The 19,877-nt window shown below is 38.6% G+C and overlaps 1 protein-coding gene and 1 long non-coding RNA gene across 2 annotated transcripts in view; one reads left to right on the top strand and one right to left on the bottom strand.

Moving 5' to 3' along the window:
• The window catches only part of LOC117288294 (unconventional myosin-Va-like), a 106,881-nt gene extending 91,412 nt beyond the window's left edge, over window positions 1–15,469 (bottom strand). The window contains exon 1 of the mRNA XM_033769093.1: window positions 15,194–15,469. Coding sequence (XP_033624984.1) covers window positions 15,194–15,220 — 27 coding nt within the window. The 5' untranslated portion in view covers window positions 15,221–15,469. The remainder of the gene's footprint in view (window positions 1–15,193) is intronic.
• Window positions 180–6,910, top strand: LOC117288295. Its single transcript, XR_004518869.1, has 3 exons — window positions 180–426; window positions 3,703–4,308; window positions 6,260–6,910. It is a non-coding gene; the product is annotated as an uncharacterized LOC117288295 (long non-coding RNA).
• Window positions 15,470–19,877: the final 4,408 nt, after the last annotated feature.

Genomic DNA, 19,877 nt, shown 5'->3' with positions numbered 1-19,877 from the left:
CTTGGGGTTCAATATTAATTGTTCACCGATATGGAATGTTAGAATTTCCAACCATTGAACTTTGCTGTTCAATTTATTCAAAAGTTTGCACACCAGATGCCTTAAGATCCGCCGTCAATAGCTTTTGAGCAACAAGCTTGGCAGAACTCCAAAAGTGAAATGATTATTATGTAAAGTTGTGCTATGGAGTTGACATAAAAACAGCTACGTGATAATATGATATAGGCCGTTAGTGGTGGAACCATTAGGGGTTCAAGCAACAGTGACCCGTGCAATCTCCATCCAGGTCTCCTAGACCAGAAAGCGAATTACATACTAAACAGTATTCCAGAAATCAACATTGCAGATGACGGTGGTGTTTGTGTCGGTGACTTTATTACCAGGAACTTGTACGGTAATCGTGGCACTGTGTCAGTTTAGGAAGAGGTGTGGTAAGATCAAGAAAACTGCATGTATTTTGTTAGTGGGACTACTCTTTAGCAATCTTGACTCAAGTTAGTGAAGTTATTTTATTATAATGTATGACTAATGACTACAGATGCTGCTAGGCATTGAATGTCTCCTAAAGCTTTCAAGCTGTGTAATGAACAAATAATGTACAGTATGGTATCTTTCAATTGATGGTTACTGCATCAGGGATAAAAGTCATGGAATAATTTGTTCACAGTTTGAAGGACCCATGTGTTTGATGAAGTGCTCACTGTATATAAAAATATGCTATTACAAGAAAATAAATCCACAGCCGCCTCAGGTGGGACTTGAACCCCAAACTATCCAAATTCTAGAGCTGATGTTGATGGGTACAATGTACATCTCTGCTCCAATACAACCCATAATGTATAGTACTTGCATGATGTACATTCCATGTGCCCAAACAATTAGCCTGGGTGGAAGTGGAAGGATGTACAACCATTATCAACATCATGTTCTTTTCACACCAGGGACCCTATCCCTGTACAAAAAGTGTACTTCAAACGTTCATGGCAAAGTACACAAGCATGTACACTGACGTGATATCAGTTTACATATGTGCTACAAGTGAGTCAGAAGTAAAAGTAGGGCCTAAAAAGTCTGTGGAAATTGAGTTATGATGGGTGTGACTACAGGGCCAAATTCCATAAAGCCTGTAAGAACAAAAATTTGCTTAGCATGAAATTTCTTCCTTGGTAAAAACAGGATTACCAACCAATTAATGTCCACGTGATTTTCAGGATTTAGCAAACAGCAGCTGAATAATACCAGTATCAAGCAGTATGCAACAAATAAATTTTTTGTTGGTAATCCTGTTTTTACCAAGGAAGAAATTTCATGCTAAGCAAAGTTTTGTGCTCACAGGATTTATGAAATTGGGCCCTAATTACAAAATCTCCTCTGATCAAAATTCTCGCCTCTGATCAAAATTCTTTCCAGCCTAGCCCATCAGTCAAGAATAAAGTTTAACAGACAAAATATCATGTCACACGTACAATTGAATCTATGTCACACATAAGTATACAATCTATGACTGGCATCCTACTTATTTTTGCGTAGCAGAAAGTTAAAATTGAGCCCTGACTGTCCATTGTAAGTAATGGGAAACAGAACAAAGTTCCGAAGTGAGGGAGTAAGGAAAGAAACTGGAAGACTACCCCCAAAGGTTGACTGGTACCCTGTCCTTACCTGCAAGGATAAGGACACGTATTGGTTCATGTGCACATTACATCATATTAACTGCAAATCTCCAGAATCAAGATGAATGGTTAGGAGCCCAAACATCATCCAACTTTCACACAAAGAGCTGTGAACTCAGCCGATGATCAACAAGTGATGATAAAGGGACAGGTGATACGATCCCTGGGAGTCCCTCAATAGTCAGAGTCATATTGTACGATCCCTGGGAGTCCCTCAATAGTCAGAGTCATATTGTACACATTGGCAACCCATGATAAAACTGAAAGGGTTATTAACATTTTGAATGCTGCAGAGTGCAAAAATGAGCAACATTTCTTGACAAAAGTCAAGGACAATTTATGATTCATGATGGGTCTGCAGGTGATTCAATGAACACATGTATTTCAAACAAGATTAGTGGATAAGGAAAAAAATAAAACTGAGCTTAAGTTAGAAATGAAGGGATGAAGACTGGTGGAGGTGTGACCATTTCTCAGTGGTATTGGACATTGAGTTGAAGAAGTGACTCATGAATCGTAGCTACACCCAACATTTCATTAATTCAGTAGCATGCCATGCTCAAAAAGCACCGACTTTAGTGCATTGCAACAATTTGTTGGTATCCTTTAAATTTGAATACACTTTAATTTGTATTTAGATTCCTTTTTAAAGTTAAATCTGTCAACAAACACCGTACAAAAATAAAGACAAATTTTCAATTCTAAGAATTAGTAAATATTATCTTAAAAAGGTAATAATTGTCCTTGTTATCTTGTTCTCACCCTGTGAGCTACTTTTTTCATAGCATTTGTCAGGCTTTAGGCCTAAGACACTGTAAGCCCCCAAAACTTACATCACATAACATATAAATATCTTTGATCACCAGTGTTCCTTATTAAACTCAGAGCATTTGACTTTGATCACGCTGAGACTAAACGAGCCACTTTAGAACACTTTGTTTCTTAAAAAAGTGTTTGATTTGAGTACCCCGCCAACAAAATTAATTTCATTCAGATGCTCGGAACTGATTTATTGGAGAGGAAATTAATCATCAAACAATGTTTGTAATCACTCAAATTAAAGTTCATCATTTTGATGAATTATTACTACAAATGTAATAATGCAGTCTCCATACTCCCAAAATAACAGCAGGCTAGACAATGAGTCTGTTAATTACTTCAGAGACAGTCAAGTTTACCGACGAATGTTTAATATAATTCCTAATCTTCTGCCAGTCGGTTGGTTCTGCATGGCGGCGCCTACCACCATCCCACCTGACGAGCTTTGTTATTCCAAATGCATACGGACAGTCCGAAAGGTCATTCCGGCCTGTGCATCATCCAGGGGTACTTGGGTTTTGAAACTTGGATTACATCAATACATTTACTGCATTGATTCTGTAAGTGCTTGACTAGGTCGGCAGATGAATGCTTGATGCTGGAATCGACGGCAATACGTTGTATGACCTTTATTTGGCTCCATCTTTGTAGGGCATGGTCAGGGTTTTTGTTTCCTTTAATCACGGCATAGTTTCCACCAAGGCAAACTCATCTTCACTTGGGCAGAGCAATCTTGTCTAGTTTCTCCATCGTTGAGACAAAAATCAACTGAGGGATACTAAAACCTTGTGCAGTACCAGATCATTTTAGCAAAAAGCCTCAGTTGCATCTGACATAATAATTGTCATAATAATGAGGTTCAAAATGGCTGCTTTACAACAAAGGTATAATGATTGACGGCTATTTTCTTGACTTTCTTACAAGTCTTCTCTCTTTTTTAAAATAAAAAGTATACTGCAGAGTGCCATCAACTCTTAACAACAAAGTCTCTACCATAAACTTCACTTCATGCGCACTTTATCAATATTTCTTTTCATAAATTTAACCAGACATGTCGAACAAACTTTCAAACAAACATTTTCCTTGCAGGAACTTACCAGACCTGGAAAGTAGCTCACAAAATACTCTGTGCCTTCCTTGTTCTTGTTTTCATCGCAACCATCCATTTCCATCAAAAGTAATTTTTCTCACACTGAGATTTATTTCTCCCAAGGGTCACACTAAGAAAAACCAGCTCATATCCTGACAGAAGATGCCATGTGGGTCTCGGAATAAATTTCCACAATCCAGATAGTCTACGCAAGAGACCAAAGCATGGCAAACTTAGCTTCGGCAAACCATGCAACAGTAAACAGCAGACCTGCAATACTTGAAGGCACTAAAGCTCTACCATCCTGGTGCTAAAGTATTAAACCACCTATAAAACACCACTCTGTAACTCTGGAAGCTGCGACTTTCCTCAAGTTGACAACAAATTCTTGAAACTTCCTCCAGCCAGCAGAAAACCACTCAGTCTTATCTCCACCTGGAGACAGGAAAAGGGTGCTGACATGGGTGAGCTTTTTCCCCCTCGCTACAGACCTGGGCAGCTGACCTTCTGATGAGTAAGCAAGGAGGGAGAACTACGAGAGGGAAGGGGGGCCATGCTGTTGAAACGTTTCTAATTGGCACAGTGAGGGTGACTTTGTGATCGAACGGCAAACAGCAAATAGTTTCACAGGCTTTTGTGCCCCGTTTTCTAATTCGCTAAACTGGAAATCAGATGTTTGAAATCAGATGTTTGCAACATTGTCTGCTAATTGTTTTCTGGCTTTCAGGGGTAAGTTTTTACTTTGGAGGTGGGGGAGCAGGGGGATGGGGGTGATACGTTTGATATGGTTCTGTATCAAGTCTCCATGCTGTGTCATGTCCTTTTTTTAACACCGACTTAGTGTATTATTTTTAGGATGAACCATTTTTCTTCAACTAATCCTCTCAATTTTCAAGGGAGTGTATTTAAAGGAAGAGCAGAATTACTCATGGGACTTTGCGGTTAATAAAGGTTATGAAGATGTGTTGATAACTTCATCATTGGGACAATGTTTACACTTGCTCTTTAATGCGGTTATATACTGTAGATCAATGTCACTTACATACAAAGTACTATGTACAACATTAAGAATATGGTAACCTACACAAACAGTGTACATTACTTCATGTAATTATTTGTACAGTAATGTGTCGTGACTTGTGGCCATAATAATAATAACTAGTTTACGGCGCTTTATCTCTCAAAAACAAAACAGATTTTTGAATTATAATACCCATTAGAATACTCAATGTACATTGTAAATTTGTTGTGTACACCAACTGTACAATGTACACAAAATGTGCAATGCCAAGTCATTCCTCTTCGTGTCTGACATTAGTAATGTTCTGAGGGGAGAAAATGTCAAACACGTACTAGAATGGCCCCAAGACCCCAGGAGTTTAACATCAATGTTGCATTTAAACCTACAGAACAGTGTACAAAGTCAAATCATGTACAATCAAAGTGTACAATGTATGACAGTGACTAGACAGTCCCTACTGTATTTTACTCTTTGCCCCCCCCCCCCCCCTCTCCATGGAGCATTGTAAAGTAGCATAGAGGGCAGGCTTCACTTTCACTGGATGAGATGCATACATTTGCAAATAATGTGCAGAGCCAGCCAGCATGACTAATTCTGGTGTAGTAGTACGTACAATGTAGGCTACAGTACACCCCACGTACATGTACAACGTAAAATAATATGCGTCATATTGTGAGTATGAAACAAACCTCCCCATGGGCATCTCTGACTGTCAGATTGAAGGGTGCCCTCACTTTCAACTTAACAGGGTGGAAATATCCAATCAAACTTCATAACAATAAAAAATGAACAGGTATGGACCCTTGAGGGGTGGAAATCAAATTCAATTACTGACACAGAGTATGCTGGTTTTCAAAATATTATGTACAGGGCCCAGCAAAAACTTTTGCTGAAACAAATTTCTGCTAATCAGAAAAGAGCAGGATACCATTCACAAATTGACAAATTGTACATGAAATGGTAGTTTGGCTGGTAACCTTATTCTGGTAAGCATAATTTTGTTGTGCTTAGCATTTTTCTTCGGACAAGTTTGGCATGTTTAAAAAGATGTGGGTGCAAAAAAATACACGCAAAATGTCTACAGCGTGTTAAGTTTTGTTGTGTAAAGGAAATCGTTACATGATGCATCCTGTACACATTTTGTTTAAAACATTTCGTACTACAAAATAATGCAGTGTGCAGTGTTACAGTTTACATTAATTGCATGCAAACATACTTTACATTATACAGTGTGCAGTCAGCATCCAAATTAAGCGCATTAGGCCATGTGTGTGCATGTACTACATGATCAGCATTCGAACGCTAGATTATTGATCTAACCAAACCTACAGCTTGCTAGCCGATCATATCTTCCAATTTCCCTTATTCCCCCAAGCCGTCCCGTGTCCCCGACAAATTACGAGCCTTGGGAACGACTGAAAAACATCAGGCAAGCATGAAGCTGTGTATCTCTCTGCCATGCCAGAAGGGAGAGTTCGAATGGCTATCCAGTCGCAGGTGTTACAACATGAATAATGGCTTTTTGACGTACTCATTTATTTTTTTTTCATTATTTATAAAGCAGGCAGACTTGGGGGGGGGGGAGAGAGGGGATGCTGCGCAAAAGAAAAACACAAAGAATGTTGACAGAAATAGTTTATTTTTATTTTGGCCTTCCAGAAAGACTCTGCTACATGTAAGGTCGAAACCCCAGGCCATTAAAATTTGTTTTGCAAACCTTCAGTCCTTTTGGTTGGTAAGTTGTTTTCAATCAGCTAATTTATATTTTCTAATCTTTCTTTATGAAATATGTTATCTTTGGTTAAATTGGCTGCATATTACAAATTGGTGCTTGCAATCGCCTTTGGTTTGGAATTACTTTCCTGCTGAGTGTCGCACATCTCACTGCATGCTGCGGGGGACTTGTTCAAGTGCTTGCGCTTGATGCGTGTTCCGTTCAAAAGGCTCTCTGCATATTTTTTTCTAGAAGTTCGGAAGAAAGTGAACACAGATCATTGCCATAATGTCAATGAGCAAGGTATTTGTTTCTCAATTCTCATATCCACCTACATATCCATTACATGGTCCGTGTACTTGTACACAAGAACAGCAGGCCAAAATATATTTGGACTTGCACTGTACGCACAATGCAGATCATGTACCTTTTCAAATGATAAGCAATTCCAGAGTGTTACTTGGACCTGCAGTAACTCCAGAGTCAGAATACAGGCCTATGTAATTCCTGGATTTAAGGACTTGGGAAGATTTTTTCATACTTAGTGTTTTTAATTTATTGAACATTTAAAAAAATGTATAATTACGCTTAAAGGCAATGGACACTATTGGTAGTGACTCAAAATACTTATCATCATAAAACCTTTCTTGATTACGAGTAATGGGGAGAGGTTGATGGTATAAAACATTGTGAGAAATAGCTCCCCCTGAAGTGACTTAGTTTTCGATAAAGAAGTGATTTTCTGCGAATTTAGAATTTGAGGTCTGGAAATCAAGCATCAGAAAGCACACAACTTCGTGTGACAAGGGTGTTTTTCGCAAATTCGACGACCGATTGAGCTCAAATTTTCACAGGTTTGTTATTTCATGCATTAAGATACGCCAACTGTGAAGACTAGTCTTTGACAATTACCAAAAGTGTCCACTGTATTTAAATCAGAATGTAAAATAACATGTTTACCAAAAATTAATTACCCCAAATCAAATGACACAGAAGAGAAGCCTTTCTCAACAACTGTGCACTTTTAACAGTGTGCACTTCTCAACAAGTAAGTGTTTATGTTTATTGGGCCCGAGTTTTTTTTAGTACGCTATGACCCTACTTGTACCTCTGAGCATGGTTTCTGCTTACACACAAGTAACGTTTCTGCTTACACACAAGTAACGTTGGGCTCAGGACAGTGGAAATATTTAAGGAAAATCTATACTGTGCAACATGGCTTTGAATCACAAACCATTGTAAAATACATTGTAAAGGAATTATTCATTTTCCACTCATGAATGTTCTTGAAACTGATTGCACAATAACAATTACACTTTGAAGGAATCACCATGACCTCTGAACAACAATAACACAATGTTCCATAACGCAATGCATTCATTGGTAGACTGGGCTTGTTGTACCAACTGCCAAGTGGTCACAATGGCGAGGATTTTTTAGATCAATATAAATCAATGTCATACACAGGTATGATTCCATTATTGTTAGCTGAAATGTTCTCAAGGTTTGCAAACTGCAATTCAGAGAAAGATCAATTTATAAACACGGGTTGTATATTTTTCAGTTGGGTTTGACCTTTGATATCTTGGCTGAAAGTTTAAAACAGCATCTAATCACAAACTTGTTTCATCTGCTTGATTGGTTTACTAAATGTACATATTTTCTAATGAACTGTTTGGGTTTACTGCAGCTATTTAGAGTCTTGGTTCTACGAAGCTCCAGTTGTGTAGTCACGAACCATGAAGTCACGAAAACCTAAACGCTCTCCAAACTGCTCTCACCGCCCCACGAACAACTTGCCACTAGAGGGCGCTATCATTCCCGTAACCGCGAACTGCTATCTCCTGTGAAAGCGGTTCGTGGTGTGATAGGGGTTACGGGAATGAGAGCGCCCTCTAGTGGCGAGTGGTTATTGGGGTGATAGCGGTTTAGATAGCAGTTAGGTTTTCGTGACTACACAACTGGAGTGCTTAGAACCAAGATTACTAATTTTTGTACATGAACCTTGCCTCACTCTCTATTCAATTTTACAAACAAAAATTACTGTAATGTTTGGTTGTGGCACTTAAAGACTAACTAATTACACCCACAAAAATTAGTCCACTTAGTATAAATTGTGCTACCACTACCTTCCTTGATTTATTTTTGTCTATTTTTATTATTGTATGTTTGCAATAATTATTCATACAATTTGTTTATATAAAATAAATGTTTACAATTGCTGGGCACGTTTGAAAAACAGTGTCTAGATAAACCCAAACTTTTGAAAAGGAGATCACATTGAAGATCTGGCTGAAATCAGCCACTCGTATAATAATTTATGTAAAACAACTTTTTTACACACAAAACTTGTAAAATCAACAAAATACTTGTATCATGCACAAGGGATCCCTCTCTTTTTGTTGTCATGCCCTTTCGATTGTAAACTGTAATGTAATGTAAACTCTTTCTTCATTTCCCATTTTAATAATCCCATTATTCAATTCATGGTTTGAGTAAATTTTTAACAGCCAACCTTTGCCCTTTACGAAGGCCTACCATTTGTTATCAGAATATCAGTATCACACACTGAATCAGATGTACAACAATAGCTATGACCTCCAAATGCATTGTGTACACAGTTAAATTGATGCGTGAATTACATAAATATCTTCATTGGTATTGCTATAGTGAAATATACACTATGGTACCCAACACTGATGGCAGCGTGTACTTTATACCTTGTACAACCATGTAGTGAGTCATCGTATGTGATGATACAGGCTTGGTGGTTCCAGTATTGTACACACCGGGTATTTGAGCAACTTCTTCAATCATATAATATTTACAACATGTGCCTGGACGTTTTACAAGTGCACCTGTTTTGTCAATATTTACAACTAGTGGGTCCCTCGTGAAAAACACATGATCATTGCACAGTTAATAAAACATTCTTCATGATTTATTGTCTGACAGATTTGCACAGTTTAGACTAGGACAGTTATGTAAAGAGCTAAACGCACCCATAAAGCCTCCAGTGACCTTCTTTTAATGTTTGTTGGAGTGGATTCCACAAAGAGTTTAAAAAGACTAGTCTTATCTCAAGTTAAGACAAATTAGTCGTCCTAACTTCAGGGATGAGAGTCATTGCTCCCAAAAAGGTCTGAAACTATAGGATACAAATTCTGCTGATGTTGAAATATTGGCTTTTCCACCTGTATGGTAACCCTTTGAGTTATAGATTCCACTGAGCTTTTAGGAACAGTGTTCTTAGCACTAGAGAAGTATGTAGATCAAAGAGCAGGAGTTTGTTATTATGGCTTCACCAGGCCGACTTAAAAAGTCTGAATTCAGATAAAAGTCTGACAAATCTCATCCTTGTAACTTAGGACTAGCCATGTGTTATATTAAACTAGGACTAGTCCTAACTCTGTTTGAAATTGGCCCCAGTGCCCATATATACACAGACTCCTATTTCCCCTACACAGTCAGCAAAATGTGAACAAGTTGAATGAGGAAGATAAAAAGGATGCCTTGTATAGCATACATTTTGTAGTTTCATTTTAAAAACAACACTTGAGATAATGAGATTCTGTACAGTACAACTTGTTATGAAAAAAACAAATTGAGTCGTGTAAATTTCCTCGAGTAAACTGTACACACGTAATATTTTAGGAGCTTTTTAAAAACAGGTTGACTTTGGATTGAACCTTTTGATTCCTTTTAGTCTTACAGCCTTTGTGTTTATTGGATACAAGAAGAGCACCAATTCAATATTTTCCCTAAAAAGTGTATCCTTTTGGTTCCATGCCAAGAAGTCATTTAGAGTCAAATACATGCCCAGTGTCGTAGAATGCGTGCCATCAGCAACGGCAGTAGAACGTCAGCAACGACAGTAGAACGTGTTAAAAAGGATGCCTTGTACAGCATACATTTTGTAGTTTCATTAAAAAACAACACTTGAGATAATGAGATTTTGACAACACATACGTGTACGTACAACTTGTTATGAAAAAAAACCAAATTGAGTCATGTAAATTTCCTCGTGTAAGCTGTACACTTGTAATATTTTAAGAGCCTTTTATAAACAGGTTGACTTTGGATTGAACCTTTTGATTCCTTTTGGTGTTACCTACAGCCTGTGTGTATTATTGGATACAAGAAGAACACAAATTCAATACTTTCCATTCAAGTTGCGTTCATGGAGACCCCTAAAAAAGTGTATTCTTTCGGTTGTCTGCTTTTAATAGGATTGTCTGGTGTCCCTTACGTTGCCAAGAAGTCATATTGAGTCAAATACATGCCCAGTGTCGTACACTGCATGCCGTCAGCAACGGCAGTAGAACGTGTTAAAAGTAATCTAAGATCCTCCTGTTATAAAGAACACCATTGGCCTCTCCTTGCAATCTACTATTTTATTCACTTAGCCACCTTCAATCTCCCCCCATGGGAGTCCGTCGCAAATTAAGATTTGTTTACTTCAGACTTCCGCAGATACTCTGTATGCGTGTAAGTTGTTTCCAGTCCCTGTGCAGCTTTTGAATTAATTTATTCATGGGATTGTCTTCGGCAAACCAGCCCCTAACTGTGGTCCCACAGATTGAGTGTGATGCTAGTAATACAACGGTGTGAGAAGGTATAAGAACTTCATATATCTACATGTACATGTAAGACGCTGTCATTATGAATCCCTCCCAGGTCATTTTAAATAAGAAAGCTAAATTGGACAATAATGTTAAAACTGTTTTTTATTGCACAATTTTCAATTACGAATAATGTTCACATAACATTCCACGCTATAGTTCATGTGCAGTGTATCAGTGTCTACAACACTTTCTCTGTACAAATATGCTATAAGAGTTGTACACTGTTGTTCTTTATGAAGTGTACGCAACCACAACCCCCTCAAGAGCGATGGCATAGAGACCCCAAGCTTTGGATTGTATTGTCGGTACATCTTGTGCAGAATCGAATGAATGATATCACATCGTAATGGCAACCCTACAGTAGTGTCTTCGCAGACTCTTGCAAACGACAGCGTCAATGTTTATGTATCATAACACCCTCAAGAACGATGCATAGAGCCGTGTATAAAACACCAGACCCGGGTTTTGGCCTCTATCATCGGGGCGGATTACAATAAAACGGTCTTAGTCAGCGATTTAAGACCAGTCAGTTATAGCCAGCTATCTGCCTTAAACAGTCTTAGCTTAGTCCGTCAATTAAAACTGATGCAACAAGCCAGTCTTAGATAAGTCGGTGAAAAGTAATGCAGTACAAACAAATGTCCCATAATACTTAGCACTTCTGCAGGCACTGGCAGTACGGCATTGTTCTTATTGCTTAGGTTTAAATCATCGGATATGCAATCTGTGAGTTGTATCATTTTTACTCTTGGGAACATTTACGATGCAAAGTATCACCACTATTATGCCTCTAATGGGTGTACTCTATTTCTAAAATACAATCTCATCGTATAGAGCTCTTTGTATCAAATCATCTACAACTAACAAATGCAGCGCCATCTTAAAAAAAACAAAAAAACAAATGATTACAGCCAGCTCAGAGCAGGCTTAAGATATAGACCGGCTTTAATTGTAGACTATTGCAATCGGTCTATAATTAAAGACTGTCTGAGCGCGTCTCATGTTAGCCGGCTATAGCGCATAGACCGGTTTAAGACCGCTTGGTGCAATCCGCCCCTGTGTAACATTGTAATCGAATGAATGATATTACAGTGTTGAGTATGGCAACCCTAGTGTCTTCATAGACATTGCGAATGACAGTGCAGCTCTATGTTCATGTACCATCACACCCTCAAGAGCGATGGCGTAGAGCTGTGTCGGACACATCAGCCCAGCGTGTTGACCTGTATCGTCATCCGTCATTAGTGATTTTGTCAGCATTTTTTTTAGTATGGTACCCCTGGGCTAAATGAATATTAAAACAATCCTGGGAATGGGCTGTAAATTTAATGCACGAATTATTAAACAGGATATGACACAGCCTACATTGTATACAAGCCAAACAAACATAAACACATGGTGAAATTTGTTTAAAATCTTTTTTGTTGTTGTTAATTTGCTTGAGTCACAAAGTTTTATTTTACTATTCTCTTCCCCAAACACTAGGGTAGACTTTCTGCTCAATACTCATGGCGCTGTTGCCACAAAATTATGCGTTTAGATTATGCCCTTACCATGCTTCAACCATACTTACAGTACAGCACCCAGCCTGTGCACTGCCACGAAATGAGGCCCTTGTCAATGTCGCTGTGCACTAAAAATGACAAACATAACGGCTCACATGATAAAACTTCAAGTGCAACACTTAAGTCTTCATCATGAGAGATCCAACCATTTTCTGCATGGTTCAGCAAAGGCAAAAGCACAAAATACTCGTACAGATGGCTAGCTTGTGCGAAATGTACTCTTGCATTGTTACGCCATTATTTTATTACAGTAAGCACCAGAAGGTTGTCATGCCTTTTCCAGGGCTTATATTAAGTACATGTAGCTGCTATGAAATGAAAATTGCACAGTAAGCACAAAGTCTTCCATTAGGCACTGCTTTATGAATTTGGGCGGCATTTGTCGTACACATACATGTGGGCCTAGATGTTGACACCATACCAGGCCAACAATCATATGCTAACAACATGCAGTACTGTACAACATGTGTTACTCTACATGTAACTGTCTGTTTCTAAAGAAACCTGTGCAAGTCATGTCTGTCATACTTTCCTAGACAGAGAATATCCGCAAAGAAAACTTGCCACATCACACCACACACACACTGGAAACATGACAATAGAGCCAGTCTCTAACAGGCCATTCATTGTGTCAATTGAAAAGAATTCAATGAATAGTTGAAGCAGTAAACTCATGGCCAAAATAATACTTTGAAACTAGTTAGGTGCTCTCAAGGTATGCAACAGCCTACTGTATGAGCCCATAGTGCGTCTTTCCAGAATTGAATTTTTTGTCCTGTAGGCCTACTGTACAGTCAGGATACGTTTGGAGAAAAAAAGAAGAAAAAAAACGCAATCAAGGTTGAGTTGGTTATGTCAGAAGATTTGACCAAGTGTCTGTCTGACATTGATAATTTGACAGTATACATCTCACTATAGACTGTTCAGGAATCCATATCTTCAACGTTTTACTTCATTGGACACAAAAGTTGCCACAGTGCACTTAACGCCCTTCAATAAAGTAAAAATATTTGAATTGACTTGCATGATTATAACAGCAACTTCTAAGTAGTACAAGATTTACATACAGTCATAGGGGATCTATCATTACAGGCAAAAACAGATCCTGTAATCCTGTAAATCAAAACTATGCGAATCGAAACCATCACTTTATCCCAGCAAGTTTCGCTTTAAAGATGATCAAGCGTCAAGCATCCAGGTCTTCTTTTGTTAAATTTAGTGTTAAGATACTGCACCCAGCCACAGTGCGGTAATCTTCAAATTTTCTGAAGCAGCACTTTAGAAGAAGAAGAGTAAACTTTGATCTCATTATCAACAACTTTTGGCTTTTCATTTTCATTTCTTATGTTTGGTATGATACATGTACATGAGGATCCCAATGATTGTTGAATGGGTTGACCCTCTTCCCAGGAAGTTGGGTTGCCTACTATGAGGTTGTCAATCTACCATGTTACGCTATCGTCCAATAGCAAACAACGTCACAGTTCAAGGAGTACATTTTAAAACCTTATCTCGGGAAGACACAACGCCACCTCATTCAATAAATCAAAATGGACAAATCAATTTTATATTATCCGTTGCTAGATACTTAAAACTCAGTCCTCAAAAATTGAACATTGATGTTTCCACCTATTACTATTATAACTGTTGTTATTTTATGTATTAAATTTATATTTCAAGTGGTTCAGTTGAAATAAATCAAACAAACAACTTTTTTTCTCTTTTTTTTCAAAAAAACTGTGTCATAAAATGTGGTTGTTTTTTGACATTTTGTCTGCGCTACTCCTCTGAATTCTATTCGCTATTGAGTAGGTCTGCACAGAACAAGTAAAGTGTTTTGCACAGCATTTTACTTCTTTATAGCGCTGTGTAATTTAGTTGCAATAATAAAAGTTACCTTTCCCCCTTCGGGAGAAGATGTGACGTTATCGCAACTATACTATGTGCTGTTTTATTAGCACTCACTGTCCTAAGATATTTTTCTGCCAAAAAAATAATCTTGATACTGAGACTAAAGCCTGGTTAATACTTTCTGTGAATGCAAATGCGATACGAATTTTGATGTTACAAATTCGCAACTAATACTTTGCGTCCAAGTTGACTTGTGCTCAACTCCTGCTAAACATTAGCTGCCTATCGCATTCACAGGAAGTATGAACCCGGCTTTTTTAGAGAGTTACAAATAGAAACAGGAAAACAAACCCCTATAATTTGATAGGAAAGTCGAAATGTTCTTCAACAATATACTGCTGTACAGTATGACAGTGCTTATTCTAGAGGCTAGGGCGAGAAAACCACAAAAATGACACAACTATTTTGTTGCTCTCATTTATTGTGACTGTGTCAGTGTCACGGTGGTGTGCACAAACAAATGGAAATAAAATGTTATATATTATTTTGTTTCTACTTTATTTTGTATTTATGAACCGAATCTTGCCGGTTGAAAGGGGAACTGTCTACTTCTAAAAACTACAGGCCTATGTGAGTAACAATGCACCTGTTATATCCAAAATCTCCGTGCTCAGCATCAGTTCAGCTGTTTACGGAAACGTCAAGTTTGGTCTAAAAATCAAAAGAGGCAGAACAGACAATGCGAGTGTAGCAAGAAAAACGGCATCATCGAACCGGTGGTTTTTAAGTTGCCGGTTTTCATCCAAACCATAATAGAAAATCTTGAATTAATTATTACCTTACAGTACAGCTCTTGTGTTGTCATCTTGGCTTTCTATGTGGATCATGGACACAACATTGTCAAAAGTGTCTCAAAGGGTGGTTATTATGTCAGAGAAGTATTCTCAAAAATCATGTTTAATTCCGGTTATCTTTTGGAGTATACGCCTACACACGTCAATGGAAACACGGTCGATTGTGGGAGGCTGCTATCGTTGTCACTTTCATTTTGGAACGTATAGATTGTGACAAACAAAAGCCATTAATCATTCATGTTTGCTGCGATGTTCTTGTCCTTAAATCAGAAAAAAATCTTACTCATCGAACCAGGCATTTCCACTGTATTTAAGAACACAAATTTTAAAGTCCGCAAACGGAAGCTTCACGACGTTGACTACTTGTATCCAACTACAAGCTGCAAAATGAATTTAGTCCATCTGAAGAAAGAAAATCTCCATCATCAGTCAGCTAGCCGATGAGAGAGGGCCAAAATATAATTTTAGGTACAACACCTGCCTGGATATGTGGGTATAGGGTGACCCGATGATCACCCGAGGTAGGTGGGGACAGATGCATCCCAGTGATTCAACAACAGGCTGATCAAACCCTCTTACATGATTATGACTCGTTTGGATTAATTACACCACATCCATAAGTATTTTTGTAAAATTCATGTTCATTTTTAAACAGGATGAGTTGTTGCAGACAGTTTGCATGTTTTGTGTGGGGCTATCGGGGTCGGGGGGGGGGGGGGCTTTTAAGGAATTTTACATAGTGGAACAATGGACCCCACTAGGGAATTATTTGTTCATCTTGGACCCCATATAATTCTTTTGAAAAGGGAATAATAGAACAACAATAGCAGGACACAACAAACCGGACCTACAAACCATAGAGAAGGCCCAGATGAAATTACTAAGCAGTGAAATTCGGGCCCCTTGTGTGAATGAGGAGAAAAGAGTGGGAAAAAAAACATGCCCGATACTCCAGTATGCACATTCCCCTTATTTGATTCTAACAACTGAAATCAACTGTTGTTGTTGATGGTTTTTTAATTTGGGCCAAAGTTTATTTAGGTTTTCAGATACAGTTATCACGAATAACTTTTTTTCAGAGGGAAATATTTTACAGGAAAATGGTTCTACAATAAACGTCATTATAACCATACGCTTTTGGACTCAAATTATTTGTATCCGCACCAATCCTGTGTAGACAAACCCCTTTAATAAATTACTACAATGAAACCAAAAGGAGAACAAATCGTTCCAAGATGACGAATTTTTTGTGTGGAATTCAACCGCAAACATAACGCTTGCAATAATTGCTATGGCAACTGATGATAAGTCATTCCTCAATAATTAGGTTAGACTTCATGTGGAGCCGGACTTTAGTGTTTGGGTGTGGTTACATTATTGTAGTAGGCCCACGTGATGTCATGCATTCACTGAGCGGGTTCGTCAGTAAATACTCCACTGAAGTAATTTCAATTGGAAAGTATGTTTACTTTTCTTTTCAATGAAAACTCGGTCACAGGGTATGGTAAGTGTTGACTCTAAGATCATTGAGGAAAGATCGATGAATATAACGGCCCCAAACATCAAGTGTTTTCTTATAGCGTTTAGTTCTTCCCGGTAAAGGGCGGGGGCTATAATGAGGAGGGCGGCGGGATGATTTCATAGCGCTTCTTATCAGTAACGGTATAAGCACATTTTCATGCTTACTATTTTAAGCCTGGTTAGCCGCCAAAATAAGCAGCCATACTCATAAGCGTTCAAATGATTTGCATTGATCTATATTTAAAAAAAAAAAACATGCCTTTTTGTGTATTATTATGCTTTCGACGAAAAATATGGAAATCTCGCAAATAAGCAGAATAAGCTGATGATAAGCAGCTCAAAATTGGCCTTGTCCCCATAGCCTCTCGCTGGGGGGAGGTTCTTTTTTATTAAAAAATGCTGGCTTGCAATTCATGGCCAATTTCATAAACATGTAAGCATAAAAACTTTCTAAGCAAAGGAACATCTTGCTTGGCAAAAACGGGTTACCAGAGTCAACTATCCATAAAGTATACATTGTTTCGACTCAGGTGTCACACCCATTGTTTGTGTAGCAGACAATTTTTTCTACTTAACAGTTTATGAAATTCGGCCGACAAAGAGGCCGGCCCATTTTCTTCTTCTTGTTCTTCTTCTTCCTTTAAAGTGCTGCTTCAAAAATTGAAGATGTTTCATAAAGCTCAGCATAAATTATTTTTTTCTAAGCACAGAGAAATCGTCCTTGACACAGACTTGAAATGAAACTGGTTATCAGCCACAATTTCATATAAATTTTACGTTGTTGCACTGTGCCCGACTTATTTTTTGGTTTAGCAAAGAAAACATGTTCTTTCAAATTAGTTCACTCCTTGGGTCCCGGGGGCGGGCATCGCGTCCGGAAACGTTTAGCGTCAAAACTAGATAATGATGGACTGAGTAGAAAACTGCGCACCTGACGTATGGTGAATGCTTCATCAACGAGTCGTATTCAGTAATAAAACGGAATCTAGAAGTATTGTTTGTTTGCATCATGATGATAAAAATAATATGAAGATCAAGAAACTTTAATAAACAGTAAACTTGCGGGTACAACCGTGTGAGAGCGATATGGCTCTCACGTTTTGGACAGCCTCTGTTTGTCTTCAGGAGATTCTGGAAGGATCCTTGACAGATTTTTGTTTGGCGACTGAGTATGACTTCAACTTCCTTTCCAATCCAGCATCAGCAGGAGGACGGTGTAGGGCACGGTGTCTCTCAAAATGCCAACATTCCAGGAAATGCTTCTAATAACCTTTCTACAATTAATCCCTTCCTTGCCAAATAATAGTGTTCATAGAGGAAGTAGTTGTTATTATGCTTAAAGGCAGTGGACACTATTGGTAATTATTCAAAATAATTATCAGCATAAAACCTCACATGTTAACGAGTAATGGGGAGCTGTTGGTAGTATAAAACATTATGAGAAACGGATCCCTCTGAAGTGGAGTAGTTTTCGAGAAAGAAGTAATTTCCACGAACTTGATTTCGAGACCTCCAGTTTAGAATTTGAGGTCCCGAAGTCAAGCATCTGAAAGCACACAACTTCGTTTGACAAAGGTGTTTTTTTCTTTCATAGTTATCTCGCAACTCCGATGACCAATCGAGCTCAAATTTTCACAGGTTTGTTATTTTATGCATAATATGTTGAGATACACCAAGTGAGAAGACTGTTTTTTGACAATTACCAATAGTATCCACTGTCTTTAAAGGGCATGTGGGATATATTGTGCAAGAGGGTGTGACTTTCCATCTTTCAAAAACTGGAAGCAGAACAGTTTCTCGAAAGATATATGAATTAAATTGCCACCATTTTTGCAGGTAGGCCTTAGCCTTTTTTTGTAAGACCTCGTTTGTAACGATCTTACTTGAATTAAGAGTAACTATAAATATAAATATGAATAGTAAACTTGCGAGTACCCAACCATGAGTAAAATCTCTTTTGGAGGAGTGGTGGCTCTGAAAAGAACCGGTTTGGTCTCGACGTTTCGAACAGTGACTCTGTGCTCGTCTTCAGGATAAGACTTTCTGCGCCTCTATGCGCCTCACATTATTATTATGTAAGACCTACTTCTTATAGTATTCGGAATTGGGCGGCTGCGGCTAGCTGTGGCTACGACTGTTTAAGCAGCTCGATCGAAGCCTCAGCCGTACAGTCGGAACTTGGCCACGGCAGCAGAGGGGTATTGAGTAAGCTGTGCGCATTAGAATTGTGATCTCTCTCTCAGTATAACTCCAACTGTGAAATGTCATCATGATCAATACATGATACAATTTCAGTAAGTTTTAATTAACCCCACAAACATGGATATTTTGTTTTCAATGATTTAAAGCGCCAAATCACCAACTGCCAAAAAAAAAAAAAACCCGACTGAAAGTTTTTCTAAAACTATGACATTAGTTTTGAACGAGCAATGGCGCACTAACCATAACTGCCCACGAGGTGGCGCTATTTCACTTTACTTAAAAGAAAAGAGAGTAAAATTATTGCCATGAATGGCCACAAGGTGGCGCTATTTCACCTGACTTACCTCGTATAATAATGGTATGATGTACCCTCCCCCCCCCCCCCAATATTGTGTCTTTGTTGTGTAAGGGGAATCTCAGGATTTTTTAAAAAGAGGATTATAGGAGTGGGCTAAGGTAAGGGAAAAAGTGGAAAGGATTGGGAAAAATAAGTGGGGGCGGTGGGGCAGGGCAAGGATTTGCAAAATTTAGTAGGAGCCGGGCACCCTCTCCTCGTGATCGGTATAGTTTGGGGGGGGGGGGACTGGGTTGGAACAATTCGGAAACCGTATGAGAGAAAACATTTACAAACTTTACTTGTCTAGTAAAAGCGGTTTTCTCTGAACCATTTTGTGTTGTTGCCCTCTGTTAGGTCATAGGGGGGGGGGGGGGGGGGGGAGGGGGTAGCATCGATTCATGGGTAGGCCTACAATCATGCCCTGTCAACACCTTGGCGAACAGTTAGTCCATGATCAAATCATCCACTCACAAGTGGAAGCACCTGAGACTACATCCAGCGTTACTATGTTACACAGTTCGGGGCAAGCTTTTGCATAATAACACAAAAGATCGATGACCAACACCCACACTCTATTCTCAAAGAAATGTGTGGCTCAAAGGCAGTCT

This window comes from Asterias rubens, chromosome 3, assembly GCF_902459465.1.
Source record: "Asterias rubens chromosome 3, eAstRub1.3, whole genome shotgun sequence".
Classification (NCBI taxonomy): domain Eukaryota; kingdom Metazoa; phylum Echinodermata; class Asteroidea; order Forcipulatida; family Asteriidae; genus Asterias; species Asterias rubens.
This window is presented reverse-complemented; position numbering and strand designations above follow the sequence as displayed.